Here is an 18,750-nt window from a genome sequence, read left to right on the forward strand (position 1 = left end):
TCCTATATAAGGGAACCAGCTGATTGCATCAAAGTCCCAACAAGCAGCATTCACTCCTGGAGAAGCGTAGAGCCACAGGGAGAGTCGTCTGCATTGTCCATAGCTTTGCAGCAATCCCTCATACAGAGCAAGCATGAGGCGACAAACCCTCTTTGACTGAGACATTGGAACCCCACTTTACCAGGGCCTGTAACAAATTTGCAAACTTCTTTTCTGAGAAAATCCAAAAAGATTAGAAGGGCAGTCTGTACATCCATATCAAGTATAACCAACTTGAACTTACTTTAAAATAATGTCCCAATTCTGCAAAATAATCTACAAAAGTTTAGAGGAAATCATACACCAACTAAGCTCCTCCTCCTGCTGCCTCTGTTGTTCTACCCACCGCTTTCTTTAAAAAAAGTTTTGCTGGTCATAACATCTGATTTGACTCGCATAATAAACATGTCCCTTCTGTCAGGTTTTTTTTCCCACAGGTCCTAAAAATAGCAAGTATGAAACCATTACTGAGAAAAAACCCCCAATTTGGACAAAGTACTACTGTAGAACTACAGGCCCATCTTAAACCTCCCCTTTATCAGTGAGATTATTGAATAAATTGTGTTTCCACCTTCTTAACAATGACCAGCCTCTTTGACATTTTCTAGTCAAGTTTCTGTGCTCACCACTGTACACAGACTGCCCTTGTGAAGATGTTCAGTGACATCCGTGTAAATGCAGACTGTGGAAGAACCACAGAGCCGGTTGTATTGGAGCTGGGTGCAGCATTCAGTACTGTCAATCCCTCCATTCTATTACAGCGCCTGCAAAACTGGGTCAACATTTGTGGTACAGCAGCGGACTGGTTTAAATCCTACTTAAAGGACAGGGACCTTTTTGTGTCAGTAGCTAACATTACATCAGAGACCTCAAAAATCACATGTGGGGTTCCCCAAGGGTCCATCCTGGGTTCCCTCCTGTTCAGCATCTACATGCTCCTTTTAGGTCAGATCATAAAAAAAACACCAGTTACCATAACTATGCAGATGACACAGCTCTAAATCACCATGTCTCCAGATGACTAGGAACCCATTCAAGCACTGAGTAATAGTTTAGAAGAAATCAGTGCATAGATGTGCCAAAATGTTATACAGTAAAAACAAAACTGAAGTAAAAAATTTTTTGTTGGCACACAGCTTCAGTTGCTTCAGCTAATAACCACTGATCAGGCCCAAAATCTGGGTGTAAGAATAAGAAAGTAGAGCACATCACCTAAGTTCTGAAGTCCCTACATTGGCTCCCTGTATCTTTTAGAATAGACTTTAAAATACTTCTGTTAGTCTATAAATCAGTGAATGGCTTAGCAGCAACATACACTATAGACTTGTCAGTGTATCAACCCTCTAGACCACTCGGGTCTTCTACTCTGCATCCCCAGAACCAGACATGGAGAATTAACATTCAGTTCTTATGCTCTACGTATCTGGAACATACTCAGAGAAGACTGTAAAAGTGCATAAACTCGGAGTTCCTTGAAATCAAGGTTAAAAACCTATTTCTTTAGAGCTGCCTTTGAATGTTAATGTTGAAGTTTGTAGACCAACGCATCTTACATCATTAAATGCTGCTACTGTTCTACTGCAGTGTGCTTTCCTCTGTATGTTTACTTTTCTTATGTTCTGTTCATGTACAGCACTTTGAATTGTCTTGTTACTGAAATGTGCTCTACAAATAAACTTGCCTTGCCTTACACGCTCTTGAAATCCTGGATTTCAAGAGCGTGTAAGGGTGGTCAGACATGCTTTGTTGATGCATTTCTTTTTGTTCGTCTCTGTCCTTTTGGGCAATGGTTACTAACCCTGGTTTTCAAGTATCCCTAACTTGCATGTTTTAGATGTGTCTCTGTTCCAGCTCACCTGACCGAACTGATCTCGTGACCTCCTCTGCATGCGGTCAAGTGCTGCAGAAGCCTCCTAATCATCCATTCACTTAAGTCAGAATGTGTGGCAGCAAGGAGGAGACATCTAAAACATGCAGGACAGGGCTACTTGAGGGCAATGATTCGAACCCACTGCTTTTGGGGACCTGTTTGTCACAATGCTACAGAGTCCTACTAACTGACAGTATATGTTGCAGTGATTGGAGACATTTTAATATGACTCCGTTTTTAAAAATCTTCTAACAGAAATGGCTGCATAGATTATGCATAGATTAAACGTGGGGAGGTAGGGGTATATGGCACAGCAGCATTCAGCAACACATATAATGTGTGTCTGCGATTTGCTCTATATTTAGCTGAACTCTTTGTTGTAACCTTCATGCTGGTTAGCAAAATGCACTGAGCAAGCAATGTTGTTGTGCTCTATCTTTTAACATGTAATTATCTGCATCATATTTAGCTAAATTACATATTAAAGATGGGTCAGATAAAGACGGAAGATCATCTGGTGGCTTTGTTTTGTTTACACCTGCAGGTTGTGCTTTTCTTTGGATTATGTCATTACATCACCCTAGTTCCCTTACAGTTCATGGTTGCTATGGGTCTCATTACTCGCTGAGGTGGATCATAGGCTTAATATTCCTGTGACAACTTCGTCCCCCACTATCTTGTTTGATGCCCATCTGCTGATGAGTGAGGTGTAGAGGCTGCATTTGGAAAGTATGAAATGAAATCAGGCTTTCCAGACAGTTTAGCAGTATCTTTCGAAGGGTCATTAAAGTAACACATGAATGAAAGGGACTTAACTACTTTTGATCTCTGCACAGTCTTAATATAACAAAATCCAAGCTATAAGATAAGATATACTTTATTGATCTCACAATGGAGAAATTGACTTGTCACATCGGCTCAATATTAAAAAGAAGGTGCCAAAAGGAGGAAAAGGCGCATGAGGTATATACAGTGCGTCCACATATATACTGTGGATCGAGAGAGAAAAAAATAAAGCAGAGATTTGAGATGACTTGTGTACATTTAGGTGACTTATGTACATATGGATTTGGTGTTAAAGCATTAAAGTGGTACCAGGTAAGAACAACATTGAGGTTGTTGAAGTCTCTTATTTAGCAGGATTATTGCACTGGGTATTAAATAGTAATTGCACATTAGTTATTGCACAAGTTATTGCGGTTATAGTGCATCATTGTAAAGTCTGATAGCAGCAGGGATGAATGACCTGCGGTAGCGCTCCTTTTTACGAACAGAGTGTATAAGTCTGTCACTAACGGAGCCGCTCAGCTCCTCTACAGTCTGGTGCAGGGGGTGGAAGGTCTTGTCCATGATGGATGTAAGCTTGGACAGCACCCTCCTCCACCAAGTCCAGAGTGCAGCCCAGGACAGAACTTTCAAATATTTCTAATAAGCATTCCATATATGGAGTCTGTCTATTTCTATATCTTTTGACTGTCAACTTTTTGTGCAGCAGCAACCACCGTTTCATAGACACTTTCCTGAGAGGTGGACTGCTGTCCTTCACTGTGAGTCTCCCATTTAAGAACTGTCCACAACTTCACAATTGTGTTCGGGTCCGGATAGGGAGCTGGTTGCATCTTAGGTTTTTTTAACCTTTAACACCTTTAGTGGCTAGCTATGCAGAGGAGTAGTTGGATAAATGTGATGGAGCATTGTCCTGCATACAAATTGTTTTCTTTTAAAAAGATGCAGACTTCTTCCTGTACTACTGCTTGAATAAAGTGTCTTCTAAAACTGCCCATACGCTTGGGAGTTGATTTTGAGCTCACCTTCAACCCAAAAAGGCTTATTCAGCCACCTTTTAATAATACCAGCCCATACCAGTACCCCACATTACCTTTGCTGGCATCTCATTTCAAGGGGAGCTCAGTTCCAGGTTGCTGATCCAGCCACTGGCCCATTCATCTGGTCCATCAAGAGTCACTCTAATTTAATTGTTCTATCTATCAAAACCTTAAATAAACCTTAAATATTTTTAAATATGTCTAGATGCTTCAGCTTATGTTTCTTGTGCAGTTTTGTCAGGTTTCAGCCTTCCTTACCTCGGCCATGTGACTTAACACTGGATATCCTAGTAGATACTCCGGGTAGGTTGCAGTTGTGGAATATACCAGAACTGGAATATAATGAGTTCCTGGTAGCTCCACCATGATTATTATTTCATATTTGGCAGTTAATTTGTGTCTTTCATCTCAACACGTGTTACGATCCTGTTGACTATTTGATCATGGCCTAATATCTGAACTATTTCAACAGTGCTGCTGCATCTCTTTGAGAAACATTTCGGCAATTTCTGACCTTTCACAGTCAGTAAAATGTCTTTTTTTGACCCATTTTGCTTAAAGAAAAGAAGCTGCATTATAAATATCCACACCTTGATATAGGGTGTTGCCCCCCCCCCCCCCCCCTCTTCTCCCCCCCAGAAAGATAGCATTCAAGTTCATCCAGCTTGGACTTTGAAAATATGCCTAAAAATGATATTGTGACAATAGTCACTTGCATAATATTTGAGGACACGGTGCAGATGGTTGCTCAATTACAGGGACACACGTGAATGTGTCAGATGTTGAATTGATTGTTTTATTTTTGCAGGGAGAAGCTTAAACCTGTTCAATCTATCATCAAGGAAATGGTCTTCTGAGATGAAACAGGAAAAAGGTAAGTTATACTTAATTTTTGGTAAAATAGCACATTTGTTGTGTGTTATAAACAAACTATATTTTATGTTTTTAGACAAGAATCATATCGTGCGTGACGTACAAGTTTTACTGATCTGTTACCTTTATATTAATATACAATTAAGATTTTATTGCAATGTATTGCTAGGATCACTTTAATTGCTATTTGGATTTAAATAAATGCTCAATTTTAGTTTTTGTTCTAGTTTTAATTTACATTGGCAGATGTTAGAAGGGCAAAAGCGTTGGATCATCAGTGTGATACTTTTTGTATCATTTTGTAAATCCACAATTTCTGCTAAGAAAGTCCACATATACTGTATCATCAAATTCTATGAATTTTGGCTTGTAGCTACTAATTCATAACTATAAAGCAATCTAGTTCCTGTCCATGCTGCGTGTTGATAAGGACATAGCATAAAAAAAGAAAGTTGACTGTCCTATCCTTATCCATTGGAGTTGTGCCAATTTATAAGCAATACCTAGGAAAACATACTCCACTTAACCCCATATCCTGCTCATGATAAAAACCACACACACACACACACACACACACACACACACACACAGAGTGACATCAAGAGGCCTCACCCTCTTTCTGGTGAAAGCACTGTGATTATATTTCAGATGTTACACGATATGTGGAAGCTGTTGAAAGTTCATAGATTTTATTACATTTTGTAATCTGGAGTGTTCCTGTGGTTGTTTCAATAGAGCTTGTGACTTCAACTGCTTCACTGTTACCGTAGCTGGAATGAGCATGGCTTTGTGCAGGATTTACACCAGTATTGCATTACTCCTGTTGCAGTATAGCTTGCACACTGACACGTATCCCAGAAAATAAAGTGATTGCAGAATTGATTTGCAGCAAAGAAGCAGTTGAGAGGCAACCCTTTAAAAAAAATATCTGGATAACATGCACATTGTGCAAGACATGAGGGAGTGAAACGTTCTTTCAGCAGATGCATGATGGAGTCTCAATAGCAAAGCTGAGACCAGCTGATGGAGTGTATGACTTAATTCAGGGTCCACTTTGTCCCTCATGCCTACATCATTCTGTTAAAGTAATATTTTACTGTTTAGGCACGGGTTGTGCAGAGTAGTAACAAGCAGTCAATGTCTTACTGCAGCAAATAACAATGAGCAAGTTTAGAAAAGTAGAAAATAACGTTTATTATTGCTAAGAACAAGGTCAACATAATAGGATATTACTGTCGTTTGAAACAGCTCTAAGTCAAAACCTTCCTCAGAGTTGACCGAATGCTCTGGTGTATTGGTATGTTTGTTTGGTTAGTTGGATATGTTTTATCCAAATACATTGATTAAACTAATTAACCCTTATCTGCTGAATTTCTGTCTTAACTTTTCCTCTTTATCGTTTCCTTGTCTTAACTTGTTAAACGTACTCATCTAACTTCATCTGTCTATAGGTCAGGTGGCATGTGTGAATGTTTTTGTAATCAGTAAGATGTTTTGTGTGTTTTTTTTTTTTTATTTTATCATATTGTCTTTCCGAAAGCATAGCATTCCAGTAAAGTATTTTCATTTTGTCTTCCTAAGAGTAAGAACATGCTCTGTGGAGACATGAGCGACGAAAGGAGGATGTGAAGATGCACCAGACCACTGTTAAAAGTAAGATTTTCTCATAAAACTCTTTACTTGGGAGTACACCAGATGTGGATGTTTGTATGATATGGTGTGAATCCTCATAATGTGACCAATACGAATCTTTCTGCATTTTTCAGCAATGTGTTCTAATGCTAAGCTGGCGGAACAACTACTCGGGTTCTTGCACTGCATCAGTTAATGTAGTAGTAGTTTTCTAGACCTTTTTATCTTGTTTATTAGTCTGGCTATCTGCTCAAAGAGACCATACACTTAGTTGCTTAGCATCCCTGCTGCCTATAGCCTGTTACCTTGGTTATAATGATGGGGGTCGCTCCTTTAGTTTTCATCCCATGACTGTGTTTATAAAAACTTTAAATAATTCCAAACGGCTAAATGTCTTTTTGCTGTAATCGTGGCAAGCGTGTAATTGGCTGAAACCCAATTTCCCTTTCAACAAGCTGATCAATTTTAAATGTTTGTATTATTTTACAGGCGTTGCCCATTAGATCTTCACTCTAATTTTGTTTGTTAAGCATGTATTCATTTTTTTTTTTACTTTGGCCAGAATTCAAACAGATGCCACAACGGAAAAGGCTCCATGCCTGAAACTAATGGGCGAATACTCTCATATGAACCTAGAAATGTGTCCCTAAATAGCAGCTGATACTAGTAGTACAGTAATCTCATCGTGGTTTCTTTTTTCACTTCTTATATTGGCACACAACGTAAACCTACTCAGATGAGATGGTAAAGGCATCTTTTATAGATCTTTCTTTTGGTCTAAATCTGTGACAGAAAATATATTACATACACATTCCGATCTATTATTTTAATTGTTTACTGTTTTTTTGTTGTTGTTGTTGTCACTTCAGCATGGTGCCTTAGGCTTCTCCCAGTCCTCCTCTTCTTCATCTCCTTTGTCACGTACTACTGCTCCTACACCACACTTTGGAGGTAAATCAACCCACTTTGAATTCATACATGCTGCCCATTTCCAGTAAAAACTGTCATCTCAAGAGGCCCATGCCGAGTCATTTCAGGTTAAAAAAAAACTGCCTACAGTTTGATCATCCAGCAGTTTTTGGCTAAAATAAAACCCTCATATGTGTCCTCTGGTGCATTTTTTTTAATGGTCTGGAAAGAATTACTGACAAGGATTACTTTCTTCAGTAGTTTTCTAATGCCAGTGGCGGTATTTGTGTTTTTCAGCTATGGCGGGCCCAGTAAGCCTATGAACAGTAGCAAGTCTCTGTGTGGAGGCTGGCTAACTCAGAAGAAGTGGGAGAGCCTTAACTTTAAGTGAGTAATGGCATGTCTGAGTTTTCTTTTTTTTTTCTTTTTTTTTTCCCCCTCCACATACACGACGATATGGCAGGCGAATTTAAGGAGAGCAGCATGCTGGTGTTTTTATTTGAATTCAAGGTGCCAGGTTCTTTCAATCTGGAATGTTTAATAAGGGGGAGCAGAACACAACACCCATAAAAATTGTTTCCACCTAGACAGTCTATATATTAACTTAAATTTTCTCAAGTCAAATGTATTCATGTTGAAATTTTGAGAGTGAATTAGCAGGAGAAACTGTTGTTTCCTGTTTCTTGATACATTTTTTTTTTACCAACTATTGCTTAATGTCCTCAATGTCTATTCTCATTCACTCATATTTTCTTTATCAAGTTATTTAGCTTTATTATCAGCTTATCAGCAAGTTATTCAGGCATTGTTTGCTTTTTAAAATAAAGATATGGTCACCATCTGTGGTTTGACCCAACATTTCTCAGGATCAATTCAATTTATATAGCGCCAATTCATGAAACATGTCATCTCAAGGCACTTTACAAAGTCAATGTTTATTTCTTTGGCCTGGTGGAGTGCTCCACTGCTCTCCTACTGAAAACGGTTCAAACTGATAATCCCTGCAAAGGCATCCAATTAGTTTGAGATTAACAGCTCACTGTTTCTGAGTTTTTACACTCATAAGAATGTTTTCCTGGCAATCACCGTGACATTTCACTAATTACAACCCTCCTACGGAGGTTCGTCCGGATCTCCTGCAGAGAGCCCGCTCACTTATGAGGGCATTAATGTCTGAGAGACTCACTGTTGAAGACATAAACCGCTGCAGTCTGATCCCAGTGTGCGCAGAAAAGAGCTTATTTCCAATATTGTAACCTGCCAGATTTATTTCACTCCCCAGGTCCTGTGGATATGTTTTTCTTTTTCCCTCTCCTCGGCAGGGAGTGCCAGCAAAGGGTTTTAATGAGGGAAGCTGTTGTTAAAAGACATCATGTAAATGGCTGATCTTCTCTTAATGAGTCGGGTTAACGGGCATAATGGCTAACAGAACATTTGTGCAGGTTTAGGTATCTGTCAAGTACATGGTTAAGGTAGTTTTTTGTGAGCTCAGTGCTTTGGTTAAAGCTTCTCAGTGTAGTTGTAGATTCATTGCAAACTGAAAATGTTCATATGAATAATTTCCAAATAACTATGAACTCTGCAAAAGCACATGAGCAGACCGCATTTGTAGCTCTGGACATTTTTGATTTGAGCTGTGTTAAAGGAAAAGTCCGGTCATATTCAGAATTCAAACTTGTGAAAGTACTTTAAATATAAAAGTATTACATACTGTTCAATAAATGATATATATATTTTTTAAATTATGAGTAATTTTCATTTGAATGTGCTTTACTGGCACTTTAATGACGTCATGGTGCGGTATCGCCTGTTGAGCAAGACCCAATGCTCTATCTGGTGTTTGTCACAACGCGCTATTATCCAAGATGGCGGCGACCAGTGCAGTATGCGGTGCAGAGAGTAACGGATCAAATAGCGACAGCGATGGGAGTTCCGTGGATTTATGTTGGCTACATATGAAGTGTTTTGACGTTTTTTTCTCTGGTCATAAGTTCGATGGCAAATCCTCCCACGTCAAGTTGGCAATCCAACGACAAACTCCTGGTGGATCATGAATGGGAAAGGTGAAATAAGTAATGTTTTTTTTTTTCACTTTTACCCGATGTATTGCAACATACCAACTGCCATGCATGTGGGCTTTGTCACTTTAACAATAGCTCTCGCGAAGTCGTCTCGAAATCCTGAATAATTGTTGTTGATCGCAGATGTGTATAATAGTTCCTATTGAATTTGCTTGAAAAGCGCGGAGAATGGCCCTCGGCTTACCGCACCGCGACGCCACTTCCAGAAGACGTCACGCCACTCCCAGACTCGGTGATCGCGACGAAAATTTATATTTTTTATTTTATTTACTGATTAACGCTAAATTCATTAAATCACCACAAACGTATTAGTTTTAGGTAAGGATAATGATCCATTGATTCTTCCTTGCTGACCGGACTTTTCCTTCAATATGCCAACATTAGCTGAAACAAATGATCCATCTGACTAGCTGGTACCCTTTTTAACAAATCCATAGCAATCTGATGTGTCATTAACGGTGGTTTTATGTTTTAATTCTTTTCTACACTCCTCATGCAGCATCAGCAGACAAATGCAGCTTTTTCTGAAACTGGAGGATTTCTTCTGGCGGGAGCATCTCTCCAACCTGCCATTACCTTATGGCATTAAAGGCAGTGGTATGTAGACTCTGCACTGCTCTGCTTTCCTCTGGTCTATCTCCCCAGGTTCTCGGAACCTCTCGTATCTTCCTCATCACGATGATGTTTTTAAATGTTTCTCATTAGATGTTGCTTAAACCCATTTGGCTGAATTTAAGGTGTTGTGGTGTTCAGGTGTTGTTACACATGAACCTCTCCCATACCACAGGCCCTCTGTTACTCTTTTGTAGTTTTTGGCTCATGCATTGGAAATCTGCCATGTGGAAAGTTAAAACATGGTTAGGGGCAGAATACAGGCTAAGACTATTTATGTAGTTGGGAGGACAGTAAGAAAGTCAATATATAAAAGTAAAGGAAGCAATTGAGCCATCACTGATTTTTAGCTTCGATACTGCTCTAGATGGACATAGTTTTGGTCCACAGTTCTGCTTTTTTTTCTTCTTTTTAAAAAGAAAAAATATATAATTATTTTTTTCTGGGTTTTCACGGCACTAGTGAGTTGTTTTTCTCAAAGTAGGCTGACAGGGGGTTTGTGGTGGCTGACATGTTGTAAAGGACCTCACAACAACACACTTCCTTATGTCCTGATAAACTATTTATGTCCTATTTTTAATTTGTTTTTTAAGAACAGTATTTGTTTCTTATGAGCTATGATTGCTGTGACACATAGCCATACAGTTATACCTAAAATAAACGGCAAAAAACCTGGAAGTGTCCTTTTTATCACCAGTTTTGCCACTATCATTATAGTCCCATGATATATCATAACTTTTTAAGCCCCCCCTCCCCACCGCCCAATCTGAAGTTGTGTTCTTCTTGACATCACTCTGGTATAAAAAAAAGAGCTGCAAGAGGAAAACCTAATATATAATTGCTACAATCTCTCAGGTCCTTTGTCAGGTATTTACTGGTTTTCTACTATTTCTTTAGACAATGTTTCAGATATTGCTCATTTATTATAGATTTTTAAAGAGAAGAAATCTAAAGAAACACTTTCATATACATTCCAATAGAATGTAAATTAGTTGTAAGCTGACCACAGTAACAGAATACAAGAAAGTTTGTCTCCTTGGAAACATTCAAAAATGAGGTGTTTCCAACCTTTAGAACATGGAAATGAGTAAATATTATATTTCTAAAATATTCCACGTGTGGAAAAAAAACGCATGTTTGAGTGCACTGCTGTCCAGTATCAGCCCTGGAATTTGGTCTCTCTTGTTTTATGTGCCCTCTTGTTTTGCCCTGACAATTCATCAAACTCCTTTTCCCTTTCCCTTCTTCCTCTGTGATCCTCTTTTTTGTTTTTATGAACAGCCAAAAACGATCTAATCCACTGCAATGCTCGAGTAACATTGTTTAACATTATCTTACCACTGTGCTTAGATACATATAATGTGCTATAAGGACGTTTTAAGTTGAATTATGATTGTTTTGGTCTGATTTGGACCTAATTTGGTGCTCCTAAAGGCCAGTACTGGGTATGTAAATGATTTGCTTTGCAAGGAGCTGGTATGTGAAACAGGCACTATAGGACACACGTGGTGGCATCATCAATGGAGCGTTGCAGCAGTCTGTTGTTGGAGCGTCTGACGTGTGTGGCTTGTCTGACCAATGCTCACTGACGTCCATAACTGTCTAACAATGTATGTGCAAATGCTTTTAAGAGCTGTTTAAGTACAAGTAGAACTGATCTGTGGTGAATAACAAAACAAATACACTCATCAGCACTCTGTTAATTGAGAATTCTAAAGCTATATATGTTTTTAATAGTGTAACTTTTCCTACTTCCTTCTCAGAGCTTTTCTTACTCAAGATTCTTGCTGTTTCTTCCAACTACGATGTGCCAGCCACCATTGAAAAGTAAGTAATAAGGCAGCATGCCAAAAAAAAATGCTAATGTTCATCATCTAGTTGTTGTTTCCAGCACTCATTTGGACATTTTCAATAATAAAATGTATGTATATTATTTTATTAGTCAAATCCCATAATGTAGATACTTGCCAGATTCTGAAATACAGTCCAGTTCTTAAGAAGTGATCATCCAAAGATACATTTTTGACTATACATTTCATACTATAAACTCATTTAACATTTCCCAGCACAGTAAATACAACACAGCTGCACCCGGACAATCAGATATTGTATCCTTAAATTTAACATACATGCCTAAAACCTTTGATTGCTGCCTGTTCTGCTGACAATGTGTTTTCTCTCCATGTTTTATATATATATATATTTTTTTATAGAACTTAGTGTGTGCTTTTTTTTTTTTTGCTACGTGCTTTGTTGAATGAGTTACTAGACACCTTGAATTTCCCTCTGGGATCAATAAAGTGTCTACCTATTAAAATCAATTATTTGTTAAAGTTTTACTGCATGATAGATTTATTTCTTACAATTGCACATTGTTTCCAATTGTACAGGCTCTTTAAAAATACAGGAAAGCTCATAACCACGGGATTTTCCCCTTTAAATGTGTAAATGTAGTGTTTATCTCCTCAGGCTTGAGTGCAGAACCTGTGCAGTCATAGGCAATGGATTTGTCATTAAAAACAGCTCCTTAGGAAGCGTCATCAATAAATACGACGTTGTCATCAGGTAAGCTAGAATTTATCAAATGTTTCCCCTTTTTTTTGTAATTATTTATGTTCTAGATTCCTCCTAGACACATAACACTTTGACTGATTGCTTATTCTGACGGTTATTTGAGAAATCTGATTTAAAAAAAACTTGGCACAGCAACCGGAACCTAGAAAAGAACGAGCATGGACATTGGCGTAACGGGAGCGGGTCACAAAGATTGGCATGTGGGACATGTATAAGATGATCTGAATTCTCAAACGATTTTCATTCTGCAGTGAAGGCGCTCCGCTTTGTTGTTTCCAATAGTGCTGAACTGCAGCCAGATGCTTTTTCGCATGTCCCTCATAGCTATTTTACAGGACAACCTAGCAAACTCACCATCTACTCACAGCTGCACCCCTCTCTGTTTTCACAAAACGGTATGATCCTGATGTGATTGGCCGCATGGCCGCCATATTGACCAATGGAATGGTGGGGGCTGTTCACAGTCCTCACAGCTAATCTTGAAGCTCGGTCTCAGTTAGATGGCCAGCTGCACGGCCTATTTTTCTGTTAAGTTTAAAGTGACCCTACACCTTTAAATAGTTTGCGCTTCTTTTTGGCTGTCCCTGTCTCGTTCTTGGCATCCATGCATCAGCAGGGCAGACTGTCGTTAGCGGCAACCACCCGGGAAGAACACAGTGTGCTGAATCAATAAACGGGCAGATAATTTTGCGTCCATTAATTTAATGAATCCAATGAATCGTGAAAGCCCTAAATGATTCCAAAGTACCATTTACATTTAAAAACAAAGGTGCAAACATGTATTGGACTGTAAAAAGGTTGCTGTTTTGCCAGTAACTCAGACATACTTTAACCTTGTTTTTTTTTTTTTTTTTATCATTCTTGCTTTTGAAATCCTCTGCATATTTGCTCTGTTGTTCTATGCACATTTTTTTATAACAATCTGCTGCTGAACCGGTCATCAGAATTTATCTTGTGATTAAAGCTGTTTAACAAGTTGACTGAGCCATTACATTTTTAGAAAATTTCTTTTTATGCAAATCTTGTGTAAATTATGTGTAAAATATGTTGTCCATCACTCCGCCTGTGGAAAAAGGTCATATTCAAAGTGTTTGATGGATTTCACGTGGGGTGTAGCTGTGACAGTGGTGTTGCTATAAAGAAATTAATTGAAATGATGTGACCTCATAGTTTAGACTTGAAAATGAAGAGCAATTTAATTTTGGCTCACTAAAGAAAGACAGAAGTTAGACTGGCAGTTGTATAATGATAGACTGCAATAATGTAATAATGACAGCCTCCCTTCTAAGAAGCTGGTCATTCAAATCTAAGATTAAAAACAAAAGATTTAGCTAACTTTAAAGCAAAGGCACTTTTCAAATCTGACTTTACAGCGTTGGAATGAACACGTGCATTCTGAGCCTTTAAACAGGCCGATTTTGGCCTCTCCACAAGGCATTTTTCTTCCCTCAATAGCCCCCTCTTACTCCCCCCTCACATCTTCCCTTTTCTTCTAAGAAGCTAATGGTTTCCCTGCCAAGTGGACTAAAGTTATTGACACGCAGAACCCAGTGCATGCCTGAGAGTTTGACGTCATCAGACTGGCTCAGTGTAGAAATACAGCTAGAGTTTTTTTTAAAAGCCTGTTGAGATTTAAGCTTCCAAAGAGCAAACTAATCATTCAGCCAAACAATTTCTCCGTATATGGCACGGGGTTGGCTGATTGGTAGGAAACTGAACAGTGCTCAATTCAAAGGTTCTTGTGGCAAGAACTAGTAGAATTGGTCTTTTTAAAAGAAATGCCAACACCAAATCATGAACTGAAGTGCACACTGAAACAGGGTACCTTTAAAACATTTTCAACAAGAAGTTGGCTAACCAAAGCGTTTGGTCTTTAAGAACCACATTGAAGTTTTCTTTTTTTCTTTTTCTTTTTGTGACAGTTTCATTACCGAAAACCTGTAAGAATGAAAAAAATAATTGATCTTTGCTTCTGTTCATATATCCATAATTTTTATTCCACATTTGTGAGATTGGCTGGCAGAAGTAACATGTCTAGGATTGAAACCTAAACACTCCTCTCTAACAAATACTATCAGGCTTCTGATGGGAAGTTCCAAAGGTGGTCTCAGGTCTTAAGATTTACACAAAAAGTGACTCCAGCTAGTTTCTAGATCTGTCCTGGGTTATTCTGTTCACTACAGTTTCTTTTCTCCAAAAAGACATTTAAAAAGGCATCCATATGTATCCTAATGTCAAATACCCATACCAACTTAAGTGGCACCCTTTGAAGCAGAGAAGCAGCAGCTTGGAGGAAGATAATTTTAGCTTCTTAAATTTTGACTTTTTTTGATTCATAACTTCCGACCCTTGTTGACTATTGGAATGTAAACTAAGATTTTCACCGTTTGATTCCTGCAGAACGACAGATTGAAACATTACTGAAAGCAAACCTTCGGTTAATTTATCAATCTCTCATTTCTACTTGCCTTTCCATATGAGTAAGATACCAGAATACCCATACTTCTGCCACAGAGGTAGAGACAGGCTTCTAACTTGAGGGGATCATCCTGCTTTGGTTTTGTCCCCCCCCCCCCCCCCCCCCCCCCCCCCACACCCCACCCCATTGAGATCCGTGGCTGCAGATTTTGTTGACTCTCATTCTGACTATTTTTACTGTAAAATGCTCCAGTTTCTGTTAAAGGTCATGGCTTAAAGGGGTCAACTGAGCCACATCATCATCACTAACCAAAGACTGAACCGTGAGGTTCTAAGTCCACGGCTTCAAAAACAGAGAAGCAGTCACTCTACTTCTGTTAAAAATTACCCGATTCATCAATACAGGCTGACCTTTGACAGTGGATGTTTTGAAGAGAGAGGAGATAAAAGAGATCTTCCCAACAAGCGGGTAAAATTGAGGAGGAGTTGGGAGGTGGCAGTTTGCGGTTTCCTGATGTGTATTTCTGGATATGAAGTTTTGAATAGCTTTCGCTGCTTACCAGTCTCGTCTGTTACAGGGAAACCTGGACAGTTAATGTGCATGCACGCTGTTGCTTGTAATATTTCGTTGAAAGTTAAAACACGGCACGTGAGTAGTTCTTCAAGAGAAGTGACCTAGTGTGGCAAAAGGTTTTTAGCTTTGCATCGAAAGTTAAAAATATGGATGTTTACTGAGACGGAAGGACGACCGCATTCAAAAGTAGAACAAAGCTGCAAAAAGCAAAACCAGTAAATAAACTAAAAACAAAAGTGTGCTTTAGACAAATAAAATTCCTGATTTAAAGTTCTTGATCCAACTCCTGAATTTTTCCATGCTTTTAGGTTGAATGACGCTCCGGTAAGAGGCTTTGAAGAAGATGTTGGGAACAAGACCACCATGAGGTTCTTCTACCCTGAGTCCGCCTCCTATAACCCCGCGCTGCAGAACGAGCCGGACACACTCATGGTCCTGGTGCCTTTCAAGCAGCAAGACCTCCGCTGGCTTAAAGAGATCGTCTATAATGAGAAGAGGGTAAGGGGATGTGTGTGTGAGCACACTCACATCTCGGCTCTGTCTCCCTTTCTTCTCTGTCTCAAACACACACATTCCCTCTTAGGTTTTGTTTCCAGCTTCTTCCAGTCATCCGTGTCTGGAACAAGCACTTAATAGGGTAAACTTGGGCAAAGCCACTGCCATTCAGCGTTAACTGTTCTTTCCATCGCAGACATCTTTTTTTTTTTCTCTCTGTTGCTCCCGGCATCTCCGGCCTCCCACCACTAATAGTTGCAGGGTCATTACCCGTTAATTTGCACAGCGATTCAGTGGCCTGCAGACGTGAGGGAGTCAATTGCTTCTCAGTTTGCCTAAATTAGCTGCATCTTCCAAGCGAGGAGATTTCTGTTGTTAATGTCTTTCTATAGATTTTGCTTTCATACGGTCCTGATTTTTTTTTTATCTCTCTGTCTCTCTGTCTCGGTTTATGTTTGCCTCTAAGGTCAGGAAAGGCTTCTGGAAACCTCCGCCACAAATCTGGTTGGGGGATGTAAGTAAAATCCGAGTGCTGGATCCCCATTTTCTGCACCAGACGGCAGATAAACTTCTCAGGCTTTTTCCCCAAAAGGGAAAACAGGTGAGGTGTTACTTTTGTCTCAATGTCTAGAGAATTATGATACTGCTGTTTTCATAGAAATGATGAGTTTAAAAGCAAAACCTTTAGTTTAAAGGCAATACAACAGGGTTCTCACCAGCGCGTTTCAGCGTAATGGACCTAGAAAAGTCGTTAAAGCTATTGTATGTGCATCAGCGCAGCTATAAACCTTGCGTACAACATAAGCTAGCGCTAGCTGGTATTAGCTTGACGAACAGCCCCCTTCGATCTGCACTACGCAGCGAAACGATACTCCAGTGCACGCACCCCCGCCGCCAGACATCCACCGTTACGGTGAAAAAAAATCCTGCTGAGGGCGGTGTACAAGTTTATCTTACTCAGACATACAGTTTTGGTTTTGTCATTTCACTGCACCGAAAACACTCTAAATGTTTTCATCCTTGCCCGAAATTTTTATAATTGTTTTTCAAAAGTGACACTAAATACACAAAAATGGAAATACTTAATAATCTTATAATTGTACATTTAGACAGGTTTTGTACATTTCTGTTCCTGGAAACTGTTTAAGCTACACAGTAATTAAACGGTTTAATTACTGTGTATCCGTCAAAATACATTTTAAATCCAGCTATGTATGCAAATGGTGGTTTGAGGAAATCTTTATTTGCACAATTTACTGCAGAGACAAGTTTGCAAATAGCCTTTTTTTCCTTAAATGTTTGTCTTAATTAATGTCAAACTTTTATTGATGATTAAAAAGTAGCGTGATCCCCCCCTCCCCCCAAAAAAAGAAAGACAAAAAAACAGAACAAAAAGCTTTCACTTCTCTCAAACAAGTTGATCAATAATTCCGTTATTGAAATCAGATGTGATATTTCTATAACTACATCAGTTGCTCAGCACTAATTTTTAGGGAATTTAATCTGGACCTTCCAAGGAAGCAATTACTTATGGCCATTACTTAATTATTAACTGGGTAAAGGGACTCATTAAGTTTAAAAATCTATTTTCCAAGAGGGGACTGTTGAGATGGCAGCAGAGTTGCAATGAAAGAACTAAACAAAATGCGTTCATCCATAACCTTAACACGTCTGAACAAATCTGGGAACCAGGTATTAGAGCAGGGGTGTCAAACTCATTTTGGTTTAGGGGCCGCATACAGCTTAATCTGATCTCAAGAGGGCCACACGAGTAAACTCATTGCAAGATTAAATAGAACTAATAAATGTGGACTTGTTGATTTTTATATTAAGTTAATTTCACTTTTACACAATATATTATGAATAACCTCAGCGTTTTTAAGAAAACTATGTGCAATTTCAACAATACTTTTACTCAGTTAAACATTTACTTGTGCATTATGCATAAGAACTGATCACAGTGATTATACAATGTTGAAAAACATTTTTCACATTTTTTGGAACTTAAAAACACTGTCCTGCATGACAAAATACATCAAACAGATAAAAATTAAGAAATGATTTGAATTTTTTCCACACCTGAAGCTTAAATCTGCTAATTAAAACACAGCGCCCCTCGTGGACAATATAGGAACTGCATATTTCAATTAACAAAGTACATGTTTTTTTCAATAATTGTTTTATCATTCTCTTCCTTTTATCTTGTCCACTTGTGAAAGTCAAATCTGATTAACTCTTTGTGGCATCTTATTGCCACATTGCCAGACAGGACACTGAAAAAAAAAAAACTATTTTTTTTTTTTTTTATAATGATAATGCATTTAGCCACAGGGCCGGACTAAATTGTTCGGCGGGCCGGATCCGGCCCGCCGAACGTATGTTTGACAACCCCTGTATTAGAGGGTACCAACTCAAAACCAGTTACCAGATGTTAAATGTCTCTTTTTGCAGTCTGTGCCTTGAATTCACCAGCTCTATCAGCTTTGAGTCTTTTTGGAATTAGTCCCAGACAGAGGGGCGGCATATTTAAAAAGATGTCTTACCCTGTTCAGGTCTGACTCTGGGAACAGTCAGGTGATAAAAAGCCTGAGAGCACAGTCATGTGAAGGTTGTGTGTTGTGGCTCGGCTGCATCCTAAACTCCAGGTTTTCCCACAACAACTTCTCTTTCTCTCACTATGTTTGTTCTTTTGGTGTTTTTTCTTCTTTCTGCCTGCTCATCACTGTTTCCCACATGAATGTTAAGAAGGTTGGATGAATTGTCGACTGAATAGCTTCAGTTCCTCCAGTAATTTGTCTTGTTCTCTGTGTAAACATCCTATTTAAAGACACGTTACTTAAAGTTTGG

At 38.9% G+C, this 18,750-nt stretch overlaps 1 protein-coding gene across 1 annotated transcript in view; it reads left to right on the forward strand.

Moving 5' to 3' along the window:
- The window catches only part of LOC105929159 (CMP-N-acetylneuraminate-beta-galactosamide-alpha-2,3-sialyltransferase 4), a gene marked incomplete at its 3' end in the record, with an annotated part of 30,647 nt that extends 14,151 nt beyond the window's left edge, over positions 1-16,496 (forward strand). Inside the window, 9 exon segments of the mRNA XM_036150166.1 lie at positions 4,544-4,609; positions 6,190-6,261; positions 7,110-7,191; positions 7,447-7,536; positions 9,730-9,827; positions 11,606-11,669; positions 12,312-12,407; positions 15,717-15,906; positions 16,370-16,496. Coding sequence (XP_036006059.1) covers positions 6,240-6,261; positions 7,110-7,191; positions 7,447-7,536; positions 9,730-9,827; positions 11,606-11,669; positions 12,312-12,407; positions 15,717-15,906; positions 16,370-16,496 — 769 coding nt within the window.
- Between the last annotated feature and the right edge of the window lie 2,254 nt (positions 16,497-18,750).

The sequence above is a fragment of the Fundulus heteroclitus genome, chromosome 18, assembly GCF_011125445.2.
Source record: "Fundulus heteroclitus isolate FHET01 chromosome 18, MU-UCD_Fhet_4.1, whole genome shotgun sequence".
NCBI lineage: Eukaryota > Metazoa > Chordata > Actinopteri > Cyprinodontiformes > Fundulidae > Fundulus > Fundulus heteroclitus.